At 32.4% G+C, this 26016-nt stretch overlaps 1 protein-coding gene and 1 pseudogene across 1 annotated transcript; one reads left to right on the top strand and one right to left on the bottom strand.

Annotated features, from left to right (window-relative positions):
- Positions 1–5981: 5981 nt before the first annotated feature.
- On the top strand, positions 5982–6750 carry LOC122583609 (annotated as a pseudogene).
- Positions 6751–10055: 3305 nt separating this feature from the next.
- LOC122581648 (soluble inorganic pyrophosphatase 1-like) lies at positions 10056–15507 on the bottom strand. Its single transcript, XM_043753894.1, has 9 exons — positions 15411–15507; positions 13735–13834; positions 13576–13604; positions 12838–12903; positions 12649–12756; positions 12111–12176; positions 11907–12027; positions 11376–11457; positions 10056–10327 (listed from the first exon to the last, which is right to left on the bottom strand). The coding sequence occupies exons 2-9, from the start codon at positions 13823–13825 to the stop codon at positions 10285–10287; spliced, it is 606 nt and encodes a 201-aa protein (XP_043609829.1). The 5' UTR covers positions 13826–13834; positions 15411–15507; the 3' UTR covers positions 10056–10284.
- Positions 15508–26016: the final 10509 nt, after the last annotated feature.

Consider the following 26016-nt stretch of genomic DNA (forward strand, 5'->3'; position numbering starts at 1 on the left):
ATGTGATTATGAGCGGGTTAATAATTATTGGCTCTGCAGTGTCGTGGAGCGTAAAGTCCAAGAACTTGACCTTATGTTTCCCGGTGATAGATACAAGGTTAGGTTTTGCTGGGACTTATTCAAGACATGTGATACACTGGTTGTGCTAAGGCAAATTCACATTAGATGTGCCTAAAGCTGACCTGCTTTTTCCGTGTTTGAAGAAACTAAATCCGATATCAATTATATATTTGGGTAAGCAGTCATTTACAAATTTGATTTCCGGGTGTCCTGCTGTGGAAGAACTTTTTGTGGATAAGGCAGTATTAAAGAATAAGTTGGAGACATTTAAAGTCTCTTCCTAGACTTTGAAGAGATTGCGGATATCTTTTCCTCAGCGCGAATTACTTTGGCCTTCTAAGTCTATAATTGATGCTCCTAATCTGGAATACCTTCACATAGAGGATTATATTTCCGCACTTTGCACTTTTACGAAGCCAGAGTCTCTTGTTGAAGCTCACATTGACTGTATCGACTTCGATTCTGAAATCTTTTCACGGCTCTCATCTTCCAAAATTTTAACATTGAGTTATACATCTATAGAGATCTATCAACTTATCAACTTAAAAAAAATCAAGTTCAGAAACTTATAAGGGGCCCCAGAATGTATAGGAATTTGGTGGAATGGAATTGGAATTTTATTCGTTATCATGTTAGGCTAGCATAAGAAATTTTAAATTCCATTCCATCGAATTCTCACACATTCTGTGAACCAAACTCCCCCTTAATGAATTGTTCACTAATGCGTGTTTTTCTTGTAGAATCTAGAGATCCTCAGGCTTTCTCATTATTTAGATGTGCCCGTGTTCCATAACTTGATCAAGCTTGAGACATGTGTCGGTTCGGATGCGCACTGGGGTTTGCTGCTGATTTTGTTGATCAACATGCCTAATCTTGAGCATATTACCCTGGGTGTTAGTTTTTTTGCACATTGAACTTTCTTTAATTAGAAATAAAAATTTGGCTATTCCCATTAATCTGGCATCGCGCCTAGACATCTTGGTTTGTTTTTCATTAATAATTAAAAGAAACGTACAACTGCCATCAAATCTTGAAGTCAAAAGTTTTGACTTCAGCATCGGGTAGCAGGGATGAGGGTGGTCAGTCTCACTCTTCACAGTATCATACTAATTATTCGTGTTTTTATTGTGAATCATTAGGTGCTATTAAGTGAAGAAAGTATCAATGACACAATTTGGAGCCCACCAGAGGAGGTACCAGCTTGTCTGAGTTTTAAGATGAAGGAGATCATTATACTTAATAAGGAAGCTATCAGAGATGAAGAGTCTATCTTCATAAGGTTTCTGCTAAAAAATTCGAATAATTTGGAAACGTTCAGAGTAAATGCTCATGATATTCGTCCGCGGATGCGTATGAAGTTGATGAAGTTCCATCGTGGCTACAACTTGTGTAAGTTATAATTTGTTAGAAGGTTATAGATTTAGTTCTGTGTTTGGAGAAAATCAGTATGTTATTTACTTATTTACTACTCGTATTTACTTTTGTGATCAATTCCTTACAAATTTGATTTTGAGTTTCCCTGTTTTATAAGAATTGCTTTCTGAATGACGAGAATCCAGTGACAAATTGCTGACGATTAAGGTCTTTTTGCAATCTTTGTAGAGATTAAAAATATCTTTCACTCTGTATACAACTTTCATATCATGGGAAGGTTTATACTTGTATATCCAGTGATAAATTCTAAACGCGCGCTAATGTACGTTTTCATTTTGGGTTGTTGCTGAAATCATTACCTGATTCTCATATACCGAACAGTCAATGCAAAGTGGAAAAAAAAAAAACTGTCTGTGTTTGGTTCCCAGGGGATCTAACCTCAGATCTTGAATTCAAAAGGCGAATTCAAGTTAGACTTGCTTGAAGCTGAGCTGCTTTTTCCGTGTTTGAAGAAACTAAATCTGATATCTATAGTATATTTGGGTAGCCAACTTACAAATTTGATTTCCGGATGTCCTGTTTTAGAAGAACTTTTTGTGGATAGGAAACTATTAAAAGATAAGTTGGAGGCATTTGATGTTTCTTCGCATACTTTGAAGAGATTGTGCATAGCTTTTCCTACATACTCTTTAAATTGGCGTTATACGTCTGTAGTTGATGCTCCTATTCTGGAATACCTTCACCTGGTGGATTATATATGCACTTTTACGAAGCCTGAGTCTCTTGTTGAAGCTCACATTGACATTTTACAATTCGATGCTCAGTTCTTTACACAGCTCTCATCTTCCAAAATTTTAACATTGACTTATAGAACTATGCTGGTATATATGTTGTTCACACTTATCAACCTAGAAATAAATCCATTCAAGATATTTAGCAGATTGTTCACTAATAAGCCTTTTTTTGTAGGGTTTAGAGGATCTCAACGATTTTCAACTTTTAATTGTGCCCGTATTCCATAACTTGATCAAGCTTGAGGCATGTGTTGGTTCGGATGCGCACTGGAATTTGCTACTGACTCTGTTGAACAACATGCCTAATGTTGAGCATATTACCCTGTGTGTAAGCGTTTCTGCACATTAGACCTTCTTTAATTAGAACTTTAATTGTTAGAGAAAATGAGTGATATGCTGCCTTATATAACATCGATAATTAGCAAACTAAGTTCATTTGCATATCCATTCTAATTCCTTTTTTTATAACTTTGAAACATTTCTACCCCCTTTTTTCAAACAACATGGCATTTTATATATCAATCATAGCAGGATATGCTAGAAAGGAACAAGGTTTACAAAGTACAATATCAACAAGCATAACACGAACGGGGGTATTTCTCCATTCAAATCGACTAATTTACCTTTTTACATCGATTAGAAACCTATTCAAACCAACTAATTCACAATGTTTCTCCACTTTTGTACGGTGTAGTGTCGTTTCTTGTTAATTCTGTGATAAAACTTCTAAACTTTTGGTTATCTCATTAATATAAGATCACTCCAACACACTACTTTACCATACTGTGGTTTGATCATAATAATTTTGTTATTTTTTTACATTTAAGTGTACATATCATATTGTTCTAACTAAAAGAGACATATAACTGCCATCAAATCTGAAGTCAAAAGTTTTGACTTCAGCATCTGGTAGCGGGGATGAGTACGAGTGTCAGTTTCACTTTTCACGGTATCGTTGCTAAATTTTCATATTTTAATTGTTGATCATCAGGGACTTCTGTCTAAAGAAATGATCATACACTGGAAGCCACCAGTGGAGGTACCAGCTTGTCTGAGTTTTAAGATGAAGGAGATCATACTAATTAATGAGAAAGCTATCAGACGTAAAGAGGTCATCTTCATAAGGTTTCTGCTGGAAAATTCGAATAATTTGGAGACATTCAGAGTAAACGCTCATGATATTCGTCCTTGGATGCGTGAGAAGTTGTTGAACATCCATCGTGGCTCCAACTTAACTTTTGTAAGTTTGAATTTGTTTAAAGCCTCTCCAAGATCTTAATGGTGATTGTAATTCTCTTATATTCAAGTACTATCTTAAAACTCCCATAGATAATGTTTCTAAATCTCATATCTGTAAAAGATTGTAGATTGTTTTTTATATCCGTAATGTTTTATATGCAAAGAAAGTAGGGGGTTACTAGTGCATTAAGAACTTATGAGCGCCACAAATAGCCATGTCGTGATATTTTGTTTTTTAAAAGTGTCAGGTACCACGGAAATGATAAACCAGACAACTAATTTTCTATGATGTACAGGGTACATTAACTCAATTATTTTCAAAAAAGCACGAACCTTGTTGTTATTCTAATTTTTTGTTTTTAGAACTTCTCCAAATTCTTGCTCTACATATTGTTCTTCTATAATAGAGTTGTTGTCCTTAGTTATATTATTCTCAATGTTTCATTGCCTCAAACCTCCCCGCCTTCTCTTTTTTTTATATAACTTTGTGCCTGAAGATAAATTACTTTTCCATGTTTGAAGAAAATCAGTACGTTATTTAGTATTTACTTGCGTGATCAATCCCTTAAATATATGATTTTGAGTAGGTGTTTTTAGAAAATCTGCTTTAAGAATGACGTGTATCCAGTGATAAATTCTTGACGATTAAGGTCTTCTCACCATATTTGAAAAGATTAAGTATATCTTTCACTCTTTATACTACATGGATATCACGGGGCAAGTTTATACCTATGTGTCCTCACCCTACTCTTTTACAAGCGCGTTCTCCATTCTTGAAGCTCAGGTAATTTTCATTTGTTTTGTTGCTGAACTCATTACCCGTCTCTCATCTGATAAGATATTCACACTGGCTAATTCAGAAGTATGTTTGCTTGCTCTTAAGTTTAATCCTCATGAGAATTAAACCAAGAAGTTTAATTTTGAATTGCACGTGTTAATTACATTTGATTCTATGTCAATGTAAAACATGTAGCAATCAGATAAAACTATAACGGATAGTCAAGGCTTGAAAAAAAAATATAAAAAGCGGTCTGTATCTGCATCTTAGTTACATTTGATTCTATGTCAATGTAAAACATATGTTTGGATACTCTTTCAAAGCCGTTATCTCTTCATATTTACTGCATCTTAATGTTTGGATATAGAGATTCTGATTATATGATTTATTTACGGTTGTACATAAGGAGTTTTGGATGACTACTTTCATGCTCTATCATTGGTATAATTAATTACTGACCCGTTCTTTAACCGACACTGGAAAGCTATAATTTCTTTCAAGATAAACATTTGAAAACAGAACATTTTATTTGCGTAAAATTCAGATTGTTTAAAGATATATTTTTGGGTAATCAAAATTCTGTATATATCTGAACTACAAAAGATTGCACCCGATGGTGAACAGAAGCCGTTTGGTAACTTTGGTAGGAAAAATCTATCAGATTATATGAGAGTAGAATCTGTAAGGGTGGTGTTCCTTGAACCTCACATTTCGTTGTACTCGGAATCAAGTTAGCTTATATGAGTCTGCACTCCACACCTACAACCCATCTAGAGGTCAAATGGGTCAGGACAACCCATGTAGCCTTACACATTAAAGATTCATTTGTTGACTTTTCCAGGTTTAAAACTAGTGTTGCGGGTCAGTGTTCTATGCATTGAAATTTTCGTTTTTGATGATTTTTAACCCACTTGACATCTATTCGTATTGGCTCCATCCTTTAATGGTACACATTTTCTACAAGTATCTCCAAAACGCATTTACCTAGCTACAAAATCAAGGAAGGCCCAACTGTCCACTTCAGAAATAAATCAAAAAGATTTCTTTATCCTCACCATGTGATAAAATTTCAGCAACAATTATATGTGTGGTCATCAATCGTGTGCTTGTCTTTAAATTGAAAGTTAAATTATCTATCTGTTTTCAATAAAGTGGTAAAAAATTTTTGATGTCAAATGAAAGAGTTACTTTTGAAAATTAAGCCGATTAAGAGTGACTGGTCAGCATAACGTCTTCCGCTAATATGACATTCCATCTAGACGTTTACATCATCGGCATCATCTCAGAAAGGAAACCTTTCTTATCTGGCAATTTACTTAGGAAAAACTCCGGCTACACATCTTATCTCGAGTTGTAAAATATATTTTGATTTAGAAAAAAAAAAAAAATTGTGATTTTCTTGTAGGCAGTTGAGATAGTCCTCATTGGACAGTAATTTGTGACATGATCATTAACAAAACTCACCTATTATAAATGCTGCTTTGCTCAAAAAAGTTAACCTATTGAATTCAATTGCCTTTATGTAACCTTTCCTTATAAGTCAAACCTAGCTCCTCTTACATTTCATATGTGCCTCCATACTTAAGCCTCCAATTCTCAAACCCTAATTATTCGACTCCATTGAAACGATAGCTAGTTCTCGATCAATTCTCTGTATCAAACTATGATGACCCGATCCAAAAAAGCTTTAATAAGAAGCCTCAATTGTTCACCATGCATCTTCAAGCAGAAATGAAATGATTCAAGAAGATATCACAACCAAGTTACCAGATGAAGTCCTTAACAAAATTCTATCCTTGCTTCCTGACGCTGATGCCAATCGTATGCGTCTTTTATCACACACGTGGAACGACAAGGATCTCTGGGCTCTTCTTCCAAATCTGCATTTTGTAATGCCTGTTTGTCAGTCTAAAGAACAAGAAAAGAAGTTTCATGATACAGTTGATCAAACGCTAGCTCATCGACGTCGTGGCAATTTGCCAATTCAAAGGTTCTTTCTTGATTGCTCTAAGAAATGTGATTATGAGCGGGTTTATAATTAGGTCCGTAGTGCTGTTGAGTGTAAAGTTCAAGAACTATATCTTAAGTTTCCTAATGATAGATATAATGTCAGGTTTTGTTGGGATTTGTTTCAAACTTGTACTATGCTGGTTGTGTTAACGTTGAAAGGCGTTTTCACTTTAGATGTGCCAGAAGCTGAGCTGCTTTTTCCTTGTTTGAAAAAGATTAATCTGAAATCTATTGTATATTCGAGTAATCAGTCACGTACTTACAAATTTGATCTCCGGGTGTCCTGCTTTAGAAGAACTTTTTATGGAAAGGAAAGTGATAAATGATAAGTTATTGATATTTAAGATCTCCTCGACGTCTTTGAAGAGGTTACGCATATCTTTTCCTCCATTCGGTTTCTTTTCTCACTGGGATAAGCTGATGACTGTCTTAAATCACATGCCTAATATTGAGACGTTCAGAGAATCAGAGTCAATGTTCGTGATTTTCATCTAGGGTGGCAGAATGAGTTGATGAACATCCATCGTGGCTCCAGCTCGTGTAAGGTTGAATTTGTTTGAAGCTTAGTTTTCTAAGACCTTGATGGCAATTCTCATCATATTCAGGTATTGATTTGAACATTTGCTAGCTACCTAGCACAAGGTTTATCAATTTATTTTAATTTGTTTCTTCCTTCGTATGAACTGGAAATCACCATTATAAATATTGCTTTTATAATTCATATCTGTAAAAGATCATGAGACTGTATGACACTATGATGTTGTCAAAACACCTGGCCAATTTTCATTTTTTGGGATATTATGGGTGCGTTTAGTTCAAGAAAACTCTCTTGTTTTCCATTTTTATTTTCCAAGAAAATATGGAAAACAGGAACACGTTCAAATTAGAAAAGTTTTCCTAGAAAATGAAAATTCATTTTTCCAACTTTTGCACTAAAATTAGAAAACTGTTTTTTTCAGTTTTTGTTTTCACTTTTCTATTTTCTAAACTTTTTATAAACCTAAAATTAGAAAACAAGTGAATTTTAACATGTTTTCTAGTTTTCTAAAATGTAAAAATGAAAACTCCATTTTTTATTTTCAACGCGTTTTCAAAATTTTCAAAGGTTTTTTAGAAATGAAAAACCTTTTCATTTTCTAGAAAACTAGAAATGGAAAGCTTAAAAATATTTTCTCTAACTAAACGCGCCCTAAATGATTGCATGTTTATAGAGTAAATTACATTTTTCGTCCCTGAAGTTGGCACGTTTTTCACTTTTGATCCTTAAACTTTAAAAATTACAATTTGACCCTAAAGTTGGCCAAATTTTTCAATAATCGTCCTTTGGCCTTACGGTGTTAAAAAATGACCGTTAACGTACGCACGTGCTTGACACGTGAGGGCACTAATGTCATTTCATCTAACACCGAGGGACGGAAATTGAAAAAATAGCTACTCGAGGGACGATGTGAAAAAATAGCTACTTGAGGGACGAAAAATGAAAATCATACAAATAAATTTATTCTTCCATTCTTTCTTTTCCGATCATCTTCTCCGATCATTTTTACCGATGAAATTTTCTGACTAGACATTTATTTTCCGATGATACCTAATAAAAACTCGACTTTTAATCCAAATCTAAACCACAAACAAAATCATTTATTCAAATTCATGACATTCAAAACACAATCAATCAAACAAATTATAGTTCAAACATGTCAGTCATCTTTTAATTTTTTTTCTTTTCTAAATTTTGATTTTAATTGAAAAGGGGACGGTGGATGGTGGTGATTCTAGGTGGCGGCGGTTGGTTGGTGGTGAATGTAGACGACGGTGGTTGGAGGTGACTGTAGACGGCGGTGTTTGGTGGTATTTGTAGGCAGCGGTGGCTGGTGGTGATTGTAGGTAGTGGTGGCTGGTGTTGATTGTAGTGGCTGGTGGTAATTATAGGCGGCGGTGGCCGGAGGTGGCGGTGGGTGGCAGTAGCTCGTGGTGGTTATAGACAACGGTGACTGGTGTTGGTTACAGACGACGGTGGCTGGTAGCGGCGACTGTTGTTGGTGGTTATTAGGTGGTGGTGATTGGAGAGGCTTGGGGGTAAAGGGAAAATAAATGTCTAGTCGGAAAATTCCATCAGAAAAGATGATCGGAAAAGAAAGAATGGAAGAATTAGTTTATTTGTATGATTTTCATTTTTCGTCCCTCAAGTAGCTATTTTTTCACTTTACGTCCCTCAAGTAGCTAGTTTTTCACTTTTCGTCCCTTGGTGTTAGGTGAAATGACATTAGTGTTCTCACGTGTCTAGAACGTGCATACGTTAACAGCCATTTTTTAACGCCGTAAGGCCAAAGGACGATTGTTGAAAAAATTGGCCAACTTTAGGGTCAAAATTGTAATTTTTAAAGTTTAGGGATCAAAAGTGAAAAACGTGCCAACTTCAAGGACGAAAAATGTAATTTACTCTTGTTTATATACAGATAAAATAGGCGGATCACTGTATAGAGTACGTGTAAACCACATGTAAGTGTCGTACCCATGTTGAGATTTTATTTTAAGCCGGAAAATACTACAAAAACGATCAAGTATACAAACTTTTGTGAATGAACTTAATCTTGTGTTTGTATCATTACTTTTTTTTTAATAGACAAATAATTTGGATCATCTACTTAATTTAAACATCGGATCTTTTGTCAATAATTCTAGACATGCTATGGCTACTAGGAAGTGCATAAAGTAAGTCAATTGGCTTGTGAGGAAAAGAATTAAGAAAACGTTATTTTTTGCTCAATAATTGTTTTTTTTTTTAAAAAAATAGATTACCCAAGAATTTCTTCCTTCTTTCTTTACTCAAGAATTCCTAATACATAGAATGAAAAACTAATTTATTTGATGCATAAATTTTACACAAATCGTAAACATTCACATCTTTGACAACGACAAGATCTTACAGATCTATTATTTTCGTAAGTGATCTTTTTGTTTGTATATAACTTGTATCAAAAATAAGATCCAAATTCAAGAGGGTTTTTCTATAACATAGAGCTATATCATCTTTGTTTTATATTCCCAATAAGACTTTATATTGGTGGCTCATTTGAACTAGATTTTGATGGTAATTCTCTGTAAAAAATCTGTTGCCTAGATAATCCGATATCATTTGGGCCTTTATGAATCTTAGCAAACTTCTATTCTCAAATATTTTGTAAGTTGTGCAAAGTTGTAATTCTTAAAGATCATATATTGCAAGAAGTTGTCTAAAGAGTGGACTGAATTTTATGTTTTCGAGCATATCTGCATATGTATATCTCTCAAAATCATTTTGATATATTTATTTGTAGTTTGTAATATTTAGTAGGTTGGTAAGTTGGGATGCTTCATTGAACCCTACTAGTAGTTTTTACTTTAAAATGTGTAAAATGGGGTACAAGTGTACGACTGTACGAGCCTCAAGCTGAACCAGCCTAAAATGGAACACAAGTTATGGAACCAAAAAACGAAGACGTCTCAAATCCCTTTCTTTCTGTATCCAACTATCCATGTTCATTTGCATAAAGAATAGTGACTAGGGAAGATAAGACCTAGACACCCAATATTTGTACCCTGTGTCCCTGTGCATAAAAAGGGCACACGGGTGACTTGGGAATATTGTTTGTTGCTGGCTGCCAAAACAATTCTTACCTCAATGTGCATTTTGCACATTCAACATTCAGCTAGAATATTGAGCTGTTTTGAGAACACGCAGATAAAAAACCATTAAAGAAAAAAAATCAAAACAGTCATCAAGACATGTATACGAAATTGTTTCAAGAAAAACCAACAGATTAAAGCTAATAAGCGTGATATATGAGAAAAGTAAATATACGATGATCAAGTACCAAATTCCTTGTTAAACAGGTCTGCCTGTCATGTAATTTGGTATGTCAAAAGACATCATGATTCATGATTAACAGATCGATTTTCTATAAGAGAGTAACACATTTTCCAACAGTTTTCGACATCATCAATGGAATATGAAGTCACGAAATTGATTAATAATTCCCAGTCACGAGTCTATCGCCTCAGTCCCTCCACAATGTAATCCGCATAGAGATCCCTGCAGAAAATAAAAAAGTTAAAAAATATAAAGATATTCAAACTGACGAAGCTAAAGACACTGCTATAAATGAAAAACTGAAAACCCTCCCTTCATAATTGTATATAACTTATGTGAGCCAAAGGGGATGAACATACGGTTAGGCTTTCACATAGTTTATGTGATATCCATTTATCTTTGTAATATATACTGATGGGACATGCATGGTTGTGCAAATATGCTTAAAGGTTGCTATTCGAGCCCATTCCCCTAAAAAGGAGTCGGGTCGGTTAAGTCGTGATCATCTCCAACAGGTAAAGTATTAAATATACCAAGCGAAGAGCTGATTGTAATCATCACCAACAGAAGACAAAGGGTAAAGGTTTTACAGCTTAGCTTGAGAACACATCAAATGAGTCAGATGGGTTGGGGTCACCCGAAGTGCAATAGATGCATAAGACTTGAGATAAAGTGCTTTATTAAATAAAGTATCTGTTAGTATTAACTAAATAGTTTTATAACCTTATTCAACATATTAACCATGTATAAAAATCCAATTACGGAAACACAAATGTGTTGATGGATCAACCCAGTCCGTTGGGCTTTTAGTATAGCAGTACCCAGTTTGACCTAAACCCGGTTTATATGATTACCTAGCCTGCTTGTCCCACCTACCTAGTCACTCACCTCTAGTTGAGCCAATTATGACTTGGATCAAAAAAATGTTATCTTGGATGGTAATTCATGCTATTGGGCTAATGTAGGGGTGTTAGAAATGAGCAGGAACGGTATATAATGTAGTATATGAATATATGATTACTATGTGCGGATGGTGTGCAGGTGTATGTACTTATGAATTGTCACACATGATATGCATATATATGTACCCCATTACTATTGGATGTATCATTCACACAACATTTCATTATTTATAAGACTTAAAATCAGTGTGTCAGATTTGATAAGAGTGGATACATTTGTATCCTCATGCAACAAAACTAAATGCTGATATGGATAACACCAAGTTAAATTTTGATGCCTTCTATAAGCATTTAAGGTTTTTACTTACATGGAATATTTGACCGCCTCAATTGCCTTATCAGCTGGCAAGAAATCATCAACAGCAACCTCTTTATTCTCATTCTTCTTATCTAGGTAGTTGTTAAGAAACAAGATTTGCATCTTTAACAGCACCTTAGTATAACATATCTGGACTGTAAACAAGTAGTTATACTGGAAGAGCCAATCTTGACCCAATTACTTATAAATGGGTCCATTTGGGTTAAGTCTTATACTAACGAGTAAAAGAAACTTTTTGAAGAGAAACAGGTCAAATAAGTAAAGAGTCATGCAAGTTTTTTTTTTTTTTTTTTTTGCATAACCTTCTTCAATCATTTTATTAAAAAAAACGCTGGACTATTATTGAAATAGTTTTGTAATCAAATATGGCACACTAATGTATAGTAAATTAGAAGAAAAAGTGCTAAGCCTCAACCCAACCCGACCTATGTCAACCTGTGCAAAAACTTGCCTATTTGTTTACCCAGCCCTCCTATTTTCATCCCCTACATTTTACTATGATCTAGTTTTGAAAGGATACAGTCCTCAAAGAAGCGGCGAATCTCAGCCAAGCGATGGGGTGGGAGCTCCTTGATGTCAGTGTAGTCCCTATACTCCGGATCATCAGCACAAACTGCAATTATCTTATCATCTTTTTCACCCTGATAGTGCCCATAAGTATTAGTAAATTTGTTTGATGGGCAAAAGAATGAAAGTTATATGTTTTCGCGATAATATAGAATACCTGATCAATCATGGGCATGAGACCTATGGCTTTGGCACGTAAGAAACAACCTGGCAAGATCGGTTCCTGCATATGTGTAAAATACATTGTTAGCACTTACCATTATAGTACATATGATTCCAAAATAAAAGGAAGCAAAAGTGGGTCGGGTAACAGGTTAAATTGGGACAATGGATGACCTTAAATACATGTCAAAGTGAGCTGGGTTGACTCAAAACGACTTTTCTCCAAAAATATTATACTTTTACTATTTAATATCAAACGTGAATATAACATTTACATTATTCCATAATTATCTATTTATAACATGATTTCAGGTTTCTACTATAAAATTACGCTTTTGGCAACTTGACCCCTTTGACAGGTTTCTTTTAAAGTTATTGTGTTACCGTTTGACCCGTATAGATAACCCAAACTGGCGCATTCATTAGTAATGAGTCGAAATAGCCAGCTCTAATTAGACTAACTTAGGAAGCGTTCAAGTGATACTTATTACTCTGAATCATACAAATTGATAAAATTTCAGAGCATTACATACCTGCATTATGACCAAGACATCGATGGGGTCGTTATCCTCGCACAAAGTACGAGGTACAAAACCGTAATTGTGAGGGTACACCACAGATGAATATAGAACACGGTCAACCTGATAAAGCAAATTAGGAACTCGTATGAGCATGAAATCTTCAATCATTATAGTAGATATACACTTATACTTTTCAATTACCTTGATAAGTCCTGTTTTTTTGTCGAGCTCATACTTCACCTTGCTCCCCTTGCTAATTTCAATAACCTACAGAAGGTATGCTTCAGCAACATGGCGTACTGAAATGTACTTTAATTTCTCTACGCCGAAGAACTCAACTAAATTTAGCAGCACAGGGTACTTCTATTGAAAAAAAAACATACACACACACACACACACACCCTAAATTGAAAAGACACCCAACAAATAATGGAACAGTGGTTTCAGTAACGCAGATGACGTTTGATGTGCGTTTTCGAAAACCGATGATGTGATATCTAATGATCAGATAAACAAACTGTGAAGAGTGGTGTTTCATGTACTTCTGCTATTTGAATTTGTTAGTCAGATAAGCAGATATTTGAGTGTTTAACAGATTTAATTATTTAGGAACTAGAAGGTAAAATAAAAAGAACAAAATATATATTTTACAAAAAAAAAAAAGCATTTAGTGAAATGAGAGTAAAAGTCCCAGATTATATTAAGGACAGAGATAACTAGATAATTCTGGTTTACCCTTAGATAATCAATCTGTTGCAACATGTATGAACCGATTATCTAAAACTAATAAATCGATATAGAAGTTGTGGATCAAAACAATACAAAATTGATTTTTGGGACTTAACATCGGCAAATCGCAATGATAAGATAGTTCCACAAAGCAAAAGTGCAAATCAATACACATCTTAGACTTTAATCTATATCGCATCTTATCCTTACACAGTTAAAGATCGTTGGTGCGCCTGGTCCTGCATTGGATCATAAATGAAGTCAGTTTCTTGAGCATCAATACATCATTACACATGGAGAGGACACTTGTTCAAAGAAATTAAGAACTAATGGATAAAACCAAGTACAAAGCAGTGAAGAACAAAGCACCTATCTCAAGATCATGCCAAGGATGTGCAGCAACAGATCTTTTGTTCATGGATGAAAGTATTCTTTCATTAAGAGGAGGACGTGAAGTCATACTTGCAAGCTGCATGTGTAGTCATACAAGCAATGAGGTTGTTGTGCAAAAAAACTAGAAAACACAAAACATAAAGGTTGGAAAACAAGGGCAAAAGGTCAACAATGAAGTTATCTGAAACAAATTTCTATGTCAGATTAGTGGGGCTTAACAAAAATGAAAATAAAGGTTGTTAAAGACAATCAATATCAATTCAAAAACTGAATAATCTAGTCCTTGTCCCTTAATAGGATGTGATGTCAGATATAAGACCAACACATTGAATTAGAATAGTATAGCAAGATGGGTTGACCAATACGATTTCCAAGAATCATTTGTGTGTTAAGTATATTTTGAGCAGCAACCCAAAACTAAGAGCTCAATAATAAACTAAGGTGAACAACCTACAAGCATACATTTCATAAACTAGTCACTAGAATAGCTATTTCCACTCTGGAAGAGATTGACTTTATTCCCCGGCACAGGGACACCGTTTAATACCTTATGACCAACAATTGATAATTTACAGTTGTATCTATCAGTAAACTTATGTTTCTACCTTTTTTAGGAATAAATTCTTTCCTTTGATACACCATTTAGTGTAAACCTTACAAGAATAACACAGATTAGAACAACCAGAAAAGAGAAAGAATGGACAGTAGAAAAACGTTATACCGATGAAACACATGGGGAAGCAAGCATTATGAGATGTTATACATATTGGGGAAAAGCAGGGCCATGTTTTCAACTGTCATAACTTCCAAGTTACTACAAAATGTTCACAAGTTTTGTCGTGGAATAGTGGAAGTGCAGCATATAACATGTAGCCATTTCAAGAGATTTAACACTATCCAATCACAAAAAAAGTCACTCAGAAGCGAGGGTTTTTTTTCAAATCATTTTGTACGTGCTTTAAACTCATTAAATCACTTTCTGGGATTCGAAGAAACATAATAGACAAATACGAAAAGAACACATTTCCTTTTGAACTTCCAATGTAGTGAATCAAATACAAACGTGTGTCTGTGTTCATGCGTAAAAAACTATTCCAAAACTACGATAACAAACACTCGTAACCAAAGAAAGAAATAATGTCGGCTAATGACAAACTAATACGGCGATCAACGTCCAAAAGACTCCGACAAAAATCAATATTTACATTCCCAAATGCAACCACTAAATACTAACTTCAATTCATAAAAAAAAAATAAAAAAATAGAGACTATTACAAGCACCATTCCACATCAACAGTGATCAAATTGATGTTACAATCTATGTGTATTGAATCACATACTGCATTATATTCATTTCTGCATATATATATATATATAAGCAATCTCTCTCACTTTCTCTCATACTTTCTGGAAATATTAAAATCCCCAAAATCATCAAAAAAAACTTCAAGTAAATCAGTACCAAACAACATAAAACCTAAAAAACTAATCCTTTATATATACATATAGATCAATCAAACGATTTTTCCCATATATTTCATGAAAATCAAGAGTACTATTTACTTATTTAGTGTGATTATATAATTATATAATATATATATGTGTGTGTGTCTGTGTGTGTATGTCAATGATGAATGGAGTAAAGAAGAAACCTGATTGAGTGTGTGTGGAGTGGAGAAGAGAAAAATGAGGAGCAGATCTTGATGAATAAAGTGTGACTAGTAAATTAAGGCAAAAAGCAAAAATATAGATACAGTTGTTTTGTATGTATAGGTCCAGGGGAGGTCGTCCGTTACTACAGGACAAGTCAAGTTTCTTTCATTCAGTATTATATTTTTTATATTTATTTATTATATTTGCAGCGGAAAAATGAAATTCTGTCGACGTGGATTTTGTAATAACAACCCTTCACTTTTATTTAAATCAAGTATCAACCATCTTACGATTTTTATTTTTTTATTTTTTTTATTTTTTGAAAAAATGAGTGTTACCATAATTGTTCATTTATAATCATTATCTTATGAAGTATAAAGAGAAAATCAATCTCACTTAGGTGGGTTGGTCAAGGTCTCAGGGGTCTCTTTTAAATCCACTAGATGGTCATATGGGTCCCAGAAGTGAGTTTTTTTCCAAAGTTTCGGGTTTGAGTTTTGGATTTCTCATTTCAAGGTATTTTTCATGAGAAGAAGGTTGGGGTCCAACAAATCACTGGTTAAAATTGTCTCCAACACATCTGAATCGAAACTAATTTTTTTATAAAAAAATTCAAGAGAAACAAAAGATAGAAATAATGTTTAATTAATGTAATAAATTTCGCAATTCACTAGCCTTTTGTTGGTAAATTCAAAAAGTAGATAGTCACAACTTTTAGTTTTAATATAATAATTTTGAATATATTTCTATCTGTACTACATTATAAAGCATTTGTTCCTTTCAAATTTTTTCAACTTTTCAACCACTCATTTTCCCTTCTCTCCTCAAATGTCGACCACTCATTTTTTTCTCTCTCCTCCATAAATCATTTTAATTCTCTAATTCATTCAAAATCTTTTATCGCGAAAACCGTACATCAAAAAATTATAAAAATTATATGGTTGTTCTTAAAATTTCATGCTCTTTCATTAAAGAGGTCATTCGATATACTTTCAATAAATTTTTAAATCCGAATAAGGAGCCCGTACGGCTAAGGCATTTGATGTAGATATTTTTTCATCGCTGCAACGCACAGATACTTTCTCTCATGATATTATAAGTAGGATGTTGATGTAGATAATGCTTAGGTGAGGACTAAGGAGAGAAGGAATGCTCCATTCATTTTTTTTTTTATCTTTCATGATTTCCCTCTTTTAACATTTTTAGTTTTTATCCACTTTTCACGAATTTCATTTTATTTTTCTTTTTTGTTAACTTAAATAACGGTTAACAGTTTTGCATTTATTTTTTAGTAACATGTACAAATATACGATACAAATTCAAATGGTCTGACATTTTAAAAAGTTAACTGGACTATTGTAGCAACAATAAGCCCATATACAGATGCCCATAAACAAACCTCAACCCCTTGTATGTTTATGTATTAACATAATGGAGATAAGCTCATGTACAAGTTTTTGGTACGTGAGTACGTCCCCTCCCGAGAACTACCTTAAATTTCCATTTATTCAATAGTCATTATACGATTTTTTCCTAAAAACCGCCTAAGATATATGTTGGCATAGTTGTCAAACTCGTACGAGTCATGAGTCGACTTGTATGAGTGTACGAGTCGAGTCAAAACAAAGTGAAAACAAGACCACTCGGTGGATGACTCGAATTGGCTCCAGACTCGTCCGAGTCGATGCGATTCACGTTTGAGTCGGTGTAAGTCACCCTACGAGTCACGAGTAAAAAATAATAATTTCTTTCATTTGCACTTGATCACCTCTCTTTTATTATTATTGGTGTAATTGACATTTCTTTCACTCATAACATTAGCCAGTTTAATAATTAGAAAAGCTATAAAGGAAACACAAAAGATGGTCAATGAGGAGAAACTACTTAATCGCAACTTGTGACATGGGAGTGAAGATATAAAGTATATAATCAATAATGTTGGTTTGCATCTATCTACCGCATTATAGAAAACAAAATGGCTATTTTGACGCATGCCCACAAAACATATATTTAGATGCATTTAGTAAAGTATTTCTTAAAGTATGAAAAGTTTAATCATAAAATGTTAAGTTTTTTATTTCATTAACGACTATTAAAAATATTTTTCTTTATTTATAGAAAATTTTGGTTTATTTAATACTTTTAAACATATATCTTATGAGTACATATTAGAAAACCCTTAAATAATTGCATTATTCTTTTAACATCAACTAGATAATCAGCTTGGGTTTAACCCGGGCACCTTAATTAAAATTTTAAAACAAAATATTAATAAAAAAAAGATATAATGTTTGTTATCGACACGATAACATAATAATTTATAAATAAGATTGACTATTGCATTATAAAAAAAATAATCTTATTCATTTAATAAATGATTAAGACTTTAATTAAGCATTTAAGAGGTTTATTACTATAAAAAAAAATAGAAATCAAGACATCATAATTAAAATAAAAGTATTTTAAGAAAAAATATGGACTTGCCATATCATAGATTTTTCAAAAATACTTGTAAAAAGCAATCCGTCTTTATTTATTATAGAGATATAAATTACTTTTGCATTGATAATCACACTGCTACCGTCACTCATCGTCACCTTTTTCACCGTCTACACTGATGCATCATGTGGGTATATGAATAGTAATATACGGGTAATACAAAGTATATATAGACGGTGTTTGGGATTGCGTTATAAAGTGATTATCTGATTATTACGTTTGTAAAACGCAAATAATCTAAAAAAGTGTATGTATGAAAAAGTGATTATTGGCTATGAAAACGCAATTTTGGAGAAACATGTAACTACAGGCTTTTTCAAAACGTGGTTTTAAAAATGCATAATCTATTTTGGAAACGTAGATTTTGTTTAAGAATCGCAATACAAAACATCCCAATAATATTATAATTGAAAGTATAAAGCGATGAAAGGGAAGTCCTTTTTGTTTAATGCATCGTGACTCCCTAATTGGATATGAGGCACCATTCTTCGTTGTTGTATCTATGTAATAACCAATCACATTACATATCCAATAATACAACTATTGATATCAATTGGTACATCCTTATCATTCACCAATTAAAATTAATAATTATACGATATTTTTATAGGTTTTGCTAAACAAAGTCCTAAGAGCTTTCGTTAAGGTGCATTAAATAGTTGTACACTTACCATTAAAATCAGGGGTAGGTTTTTAATATGAAAACGTACAACTTTTTTATGCATGTTAAGTAAAGCCCTAATGGCTTTGTTTAGCATTAGTCTGTTTTTATTCATGGCCTTTTTAACTTTTGAGCTATTATTATAAGACATTGAAAGTCCTAGCTAGGGTTTAGATTAGTGGTAACTTTATCCAAATTATATATTTATATGATGTCTCATGGAGCAGAAGCATATAAGGTTTGAGATTTGATTCTCATTAGGTGGTATCGACTTCTTTACTGTTAGTTTGACAAAAACATGTCACATTAATTATCATGTCAAGCATAAAACGAAAGTTACTTATCCTATAAATAGTTTTGCAAGTGCTATGTCTAGCATTCAAATGCATTTTAATAATCGTGAGTTGAAGTGGGTTTCTACCTTTTAATTCCTTTTATATAATAATGAAAAGTATATAATGTTACAACAAAATCAATAAAAGGCTCAATAATACTCGTAGCTAATAGGTGATATCAGTTTTAAGCGACATGATTTTTGGAAAAGTGAATATAAAGTTATCCGGCATTTAAGTTTAGGTGTGGAACTCCTCACATACAATTTTTTTTTAATATTTCTTGAATAATGAATAAATGCTTAGACCCCATGAATTTTATGGATTAAAAAAAACAATATGTGAGTGTTCCACACCTAAGCTTAGGTACCTAACAGCCTTATATTCTCATCCCCTTTTTTCTATATCTATCTATAGTATAACTAAAAGATGTGGTTTGGGGTACACTTGACACTCTTAATCTCTCTCCTTTAGTCTAATCATCCATCCTTATTAATTGTCTAATTTTTTAATATTAATCTAAATTAATTACACTTTTTGGTTTTCATCACGATTTATACTTTAACCCAATCTAAAACAATTAATTTACACTTTTTGGTTTCCCATCACCAATTTATACTTTTTAACCCAATTTAAAAATAATTAACTTACACTTTTTAATTTTTCATTACCAATTTACACTTTAACCCAATTAAAAAATAATTAATTATACTTTTTGGTTTTCCATCACCAATTTACACTTAAAAATACTTAATTTACACTTTTTGGTTTTCCATCACCAATTTACAATTTCACCAAATTTAAAAATAATTTTCGGTTTTATTGGTAATCTATAATATAACTCACGTCCGAAAAAAAAAAGAAGTTACGATTAACTACAAAAGGAATTTTCTTTTCATATACTTTGCACATATCATTATTATTATTTTTTTAACATTGAATTCTTATGTTATTATTATTATTATTTCTTTTAATTTAGTTTGTTGTTCATTATAGGTTCGTTATGGTTTTTTCTTCAACAACAAAAAATATGACCACATTAGTTTATCTTGAAGATCTTAAGCCAACACATGTTAACCATCATTTACGACTTTGTGTTATGCATGTATGGACTGTTTCGAAGTGGAACAACCCGAAGAAAATCAAAACGTTCGAGATGGTCTTTGTTATTGAATTGGTATGTATTTTTCAAATTATATACTTTACACTTTTAGAATATGAGAAACTGTAAATTTTTTATTTAACTAAAGTTGGAAAAAAAAAGGTAAACTGAAATCAATATTTATATGGAGTAAATTTTCGTACATTTCTTCTTTAGCTTTCGTATTAATTGAGGTGTGATATATGACTTAACTAATCTAAATATTATATATTAAATTTTGTATTTGTAACCTATATTAACTCTTAAGATTTACGATTATATCTTTCTATAACCTTTTAGATATAAAGTCTAAATTTCCTATGAGTAGGGTTCTGATTACTTTAATATATTGACTTTGATTATTTTGATATCGTTTTGAAAGTAGCTCATTAATGGTGTATAGTGTACACTTAAGGTATACGATTATATCTTTCTATACGCTTTTAGATAAAAAGTCGAATTTTGCTATGAGTAAGATTATGATTACTTTAATATATCGACTATGATTATTTTGAATCTATTTTGAAACTAGCTCATTAACGGTGTAATTTTTTAAGTCGTCGTTATTCTATAAGGGGAAATGCTACATATTGAGATAATGTTGAATGTTTTAGTATGATTATTTAGCATGGTGAAACAATTCATCATTTTAGTTTATGTATGACAGATATACTTCAGATCTTATGAAAAACATGATATCAATTTTAAATAATACGAGTACCTTTAGATAAAACCCTTTGAACCACGTTATGTTTAAGATTTAACACAACAGGAGATGACTTTGCAAGGTTTTTGACTCGACTCATTTTTTTTATCAACAATTTGTTTCCGCATCTTTCTTGTATTAGCCGATGAAATCATTTGATCCACGTTTGGAATGTCCTTGGTTGTTTTTCTTTTTATCCTGAATAATTTTCCTAGATCTTTATGGATAGATGTTTATTCAATTCTTATGGTTAATTTGTTTGGGGTTTATTTTTTAAAATTGGATTAAATACATAGAAGCACACTAAGAAAACTTACCAGATTTTCCCTTTTTTTTTTTTGCTATTTGCATGACACTATCATACATGGATCGGTCAATGGTGAATGGGCAAAAAATTTTAGGAGTATTTTGACCGATGGAGTGGCTATTCAGCTAGCAAATTTCCAAGTTGATTTCGGTATATCTATTTAATATATTTGAATTCCAATTTTTTTCACTTTGATTAATATATTTTGAGACTACCCGTCCATTGGACGGGATTGAATGCTAGTACTATATTATAAAGCAAATTCCTCGGTCTAAATTGTAAGTTTCAACAATTACTTTCCTAAAATGCCCTCTATCTATTCTATATTTACCTAAAATAACTATAATACTCTTTTTCTCTCATTAAATCCCAACCAATCATTTTTTTCTCTCTTCTCCATAAATCATTTATTCCTCCAATTCATTCAAAATCTTAAATCTCAAAAACCGTACATCGATAACTTATAAAAATTATATGGGTGTTCTTAAAATTCCATGCTCTTTCATTAGAGATGTCATTCGATATACTTACGACGAATTTTTAAATCCGAGAGCAGAACCCATACGGCTAAGGCATTTGGCTATCACACTCTATGACTTATCACACTTTATCACCTATCACCACCACCATGGGCATGCCCAAAGGGGGGCTAATGCCCCCTTTAAAATTTAAATTTTGTTATGTATTTTTAAATTTTTCATGGATTTCAAAAAATTCTTTATAGGTTTTTAACATTTTGCCCCCTTTAAAATTTATATTTCATTAATTTTTTAATTTTGCTCTCTCCGAGTTTTTTTCTGGTACCGCCTCTAACCACCACCATCTCAACGCTGCAACGCGCGGATACCTACTCTCGTAATACAAAGAACATACACGGACTGTATCAAAATTTAATAAGAATTTTAGTTTTTAATCCATGATATAACTTGAAAATCCAAAAATACCGCTCTGGAAAGTGGAAACAAGTGAGGGATATATCAGTTATAAAGTTGAAGAATTTTATTTTCGTTCAAGTCCATCCACGCATGTAACGTTTTGGATATGCTTCCAAAGAGTGTCAATAACGGTTGGGTCACACTTTTTGGGTGACTCTAAGGTACATGAACCAAAAATTAGTCTTCCGACATTTTGTTACTGTATAATCGAACAATATTATTGTTACTTTGTTAGGGTATTGTTACTTTGTTAGAGTGGTATTGTTAGAGCGATATCAACTGCTTCATTTTTTATCGATAGATATTTTAATAAGGAAAATGATTAATGAACCTGACTCATATGTATAAAAATTAACTTAAAACCTTATGAATTTGACATGTGGATTCCACTAATTCTCTTTTCTAATCTTGCCCCATGATTTTTTCATATGTCATCATCTTATAATTAAGTTCATTATTAGGCATACAAATTAGGTTGATTTATCATTATCTTAATAATAACCCCATAATAAAATTTTGATAATTAGCCCCCAAAATTGGATTTTTTTAAGCATATGATGATGATAACACTCACAAATCACAATTACACTTTTTGAAAATTTAAGTTTATTTTCCTCTTGATCGATCACTCGCCTTCAATTCCTTTAGTTAAATGGAAAAGCTAGCTAGTAGAGCACGAGGAACAAAAATTTTGTCTATAATGAAGTGGTACGTAGACTTGATTACTTTGTGAACGAAAAGATACTTAATAAAAGGTATCGATATTAAAATTAACTAGAGTGGTGCCTGCGCGTTGCAGCGGCGACGGTCTATAACGCTTTAGATACCGTAACGGTTTATAGCGTTCAGTTTACTTTCATGAGATGCGTCAATGCAGGATCTAATCATATATATCATTCTAAAAATAAGTCGCGTATTAGGTGCAAAAATAATGAAGTGCAAACACTAACCATGAAAAATAACCACTTACAATTGTAGGGAGGAGGCCAAGACAATTAAAAAAATAAATAGTCAAATATTAAAATTTAATACGAATATACAAAGGACATAATTGGTTCGTAATTTCGTGAGTTATAAAAAGGTAATTATTGTTTAAACATTTTGTAATATAATTTATGACAATTAAGATGTTTTTTCTTATTCGTAACAATACCTTCAGCAATAATTTTAGAGTTAATAGGGATTTTATAACAATAGGGGTTTTTGGTAATTGTGGGGTTTTTTATTAAGGGTAATTTTGGAATTTCAAGGATAAGGTGTGTGGAAGTAGTTTAAATGTAGAGGGTATATTAGGTAATTCAAAGGTAGAGAGTTAAATGAGAGAGGGGGTAATTTATTTATATAGGTAGTATAGATAAGAGAAAAGACCGGCCATGTCGATCCATTAGTTCCATCGCAACATCAAATCGGCATCATTGAGATGGACTCCACGAAACGAATTACTCTCATACATCAAATATTCGTTGATAAATCATGAATCTATATATTTCATATATATATATGGGGTTTGCTAAATACAGCCCTTAGGACTGTGTTTAAGGTGCATAAATTATTTGTACATTTACCATGAAAATCAGAGGGTGAGCTTTTAACATGAAAGATACAAGTTGTTTTATGCACGGAGAGGAGGAAGGGCGAAGCAGGGCTCGAAGAACGAGCCGAGCCGTGCAACCTTAGAGTTGTATTTAGCATTTCCCTATATATATTTATTTATTGGTAAATGGATAACAAATTTATGTATCTACTGTTTTAATGTAAGTGGCCAAATCTTTAAAGGTCATTGTCGAGAGGAATCTTGGATATTTAATTTTGTTTGGTGGAATCCCTCTCAGTGATTCCGATTTGAGGTGGTGTGATTGAACAAGCTGCTAATGGCCTTTAGATTTGGTATCAATACTACCTCTAGTACATTAGAGTAAGTTTTAAGTACTTGAATCAGCTTATAAACTTATACGTGTATATATACATAAAAAAACGATATTCATCATGTTTATATACACATATGTGAAGTATTAAACCAATATAAATATTCATAATAATATTAAGTTTTAATGATTTTATAATTTTTAAACTGATGATAAATGTATTACTTTTTTTATTTCATTCATGATATTTTTTGTAATCCGGATATATTAAAGAAAAAGTTATATACTAAGTATTAGAGAAGAAAAAAACAATGATATCACTCAACTTAACTCAGTCATCATATTTTACATATTAACAAGGTTCGGTTCCAATTCACCTCCAAACAAAGACTATTTTATGTGGTTTCTCTCCATACCAACTTCATGTTGAACGTGACATGAATTATTTCTATTCTAACAGTTGTCGTTACATAAAAATAAAATAAAAAAAATTAATTGTTAAATAGAAAACTAATTTTCAAGAATATTATACGAAGCATTATTAATAAAAAAAAAAAGAAAGAAAGTATTGATGTTCTCAATAATAATTGGATATTGAAATACTAATCGACTCAACTTTTTAATAAATTGTCAGCAACAAAACATTTATGCTTCAAATATTTTTCTTTCACTTGCGTGTACTCTTCATGACTTTCTATTTTAGTAAAGGAAAAACGTTAAAAAGCACTTTAGTAGTTTTATTTTTAGGTGAATCGCTCGTGAATATTGAAAAGTTTAGTATATGTTATTTTAACCAGGTTTGTGTTAAAGAACCCCTCACGAGTAAATCCTCAATTTAAACCTTTCGATGAGAAATTATTGTCTCCCAAAAATTTGAAGAGGAAAACTCGCCCAGACTCATTTTAGATAGTTATATTCGTTGGTTCATAAGTATGGGTTGATCAACTGGACTCAAATATATCGGTCAATTTATATTTATATTACAGTGGCGGCTTAAGGTTTTTGGAGGCCTTAAACTAAGTCGGTTTTAGGGGCCTAGTTCATAAGCATATAAATTAAAGTAAACAAAACAAGTTAGCTCGACTTATGTTATGGAACTACTATTAATGAAAAGATGCAGATGTATATTCAAAAATCAACAAAAGTGTTAATTACTGCAATGCAAATTATATAAAGGTACTTCGTCAAAATTCAAACATTAAGTCTATTATACAAAATATTTAGGCCTTACATTTTTGGGAGCCTAAAACGATCGCTTAATCTCATAGTACTGAGCCACCTATGTTTATAATCTCCGTATTAAATTCACTTCTCTCTTATCTATCTTTATCGATTGGATGAAATGGATAAATAAATGTTGCTATAAATCAATTGATTTTAGATAACAAGCTAGGTTTGGATCAATCAGTTAACAATCTTACATCTAGAGCCTAGAGGTTGAGCTCGATTATTACGCCTTGTAAGGTAATACATGTACCTCTATTATACAATTTCGAATAAAATATTAAGAACTCATAACCCGTGAATGAATACACATTTGTTACAATACAATAAACACTAAACAATATAGCCAAACATTTCGATCAACCATATGTAGATATAATAGTATGACGTTTATTACAGTAAAAGAAATTTTGGTCCGGATGAACTCGGTATTATTCCACTCTTTCATTTTATCATTTCAACTCACAATGTAATTATGCATTTTGACATCTCATCATTATTACTTAAAAGTTAAAACCCTTTTATGTAATGTGTATATAGATATATGTATGATGCACGCTTTTACTTCTTGATATTTCGTGGTATAATCTGTATTAGCATTAAAACATCCTGCATTAGACTTGCTAAACGGTCCTACCGATTCCATTTTTAGACATATCAATTGTAAAATGTCATTCGCTACTAGCCATACTCATCCTGAAATCTATGTTTGGTGATGTGTGTTTACGCCATGCCGCCATATAATACAACTACTGTGATAACATCACGGCTTATTAAATTTTAACAAATTTTTGACACGTATATTACCCAAATTGTTCATTTTCCCACCTAGTTACGTTTGGTGCAAGACGAATAAGTGTACAACATAAAACACATGTACCGCGCGCAGATTTTTCATGCTCATAATAAACACAGTGGAACGCCACCCATTGAAA

This window comes from Erigeron canadensis, chromosome 9, assembly GCF_010389155.1.
Source record: "Erigeron canadensis isolate Cc75 chromosome 9, C_canadensis_v1, whole genome shotgun sequence".
NCBI lineage: Eukaryota > Viridiplantae > Streptophyta > Magnoliopsida > Asterales > Asteraceae > Erigeron > Erigeron canadensis.

Excerpts from the sequence above, each read along its gene's own strand:
- LOC122581648 (XM_043753894.1), bottom strand. The coding sequence starts at position 13,825 with ATGACTTCACGTCCTCCTCTTAATGAAAGAATACTTTCATCCATGAAC. Across the intron at positions 13,605-13,734 it reads TTGGCATGATCTTGAGATAG|GACCAGGCGCACCAACGATC; the intron begins GTGCTTTGTTCT and ends GATCCAATGCAG. Across the intron at positions 12,177-12,648 it reads ATGTCTTGGTCATAATGCAG|GAACCGATCTTGCCAGGTTG; the intron begins GTATGTAATGCT and ends ACACATATGCAG.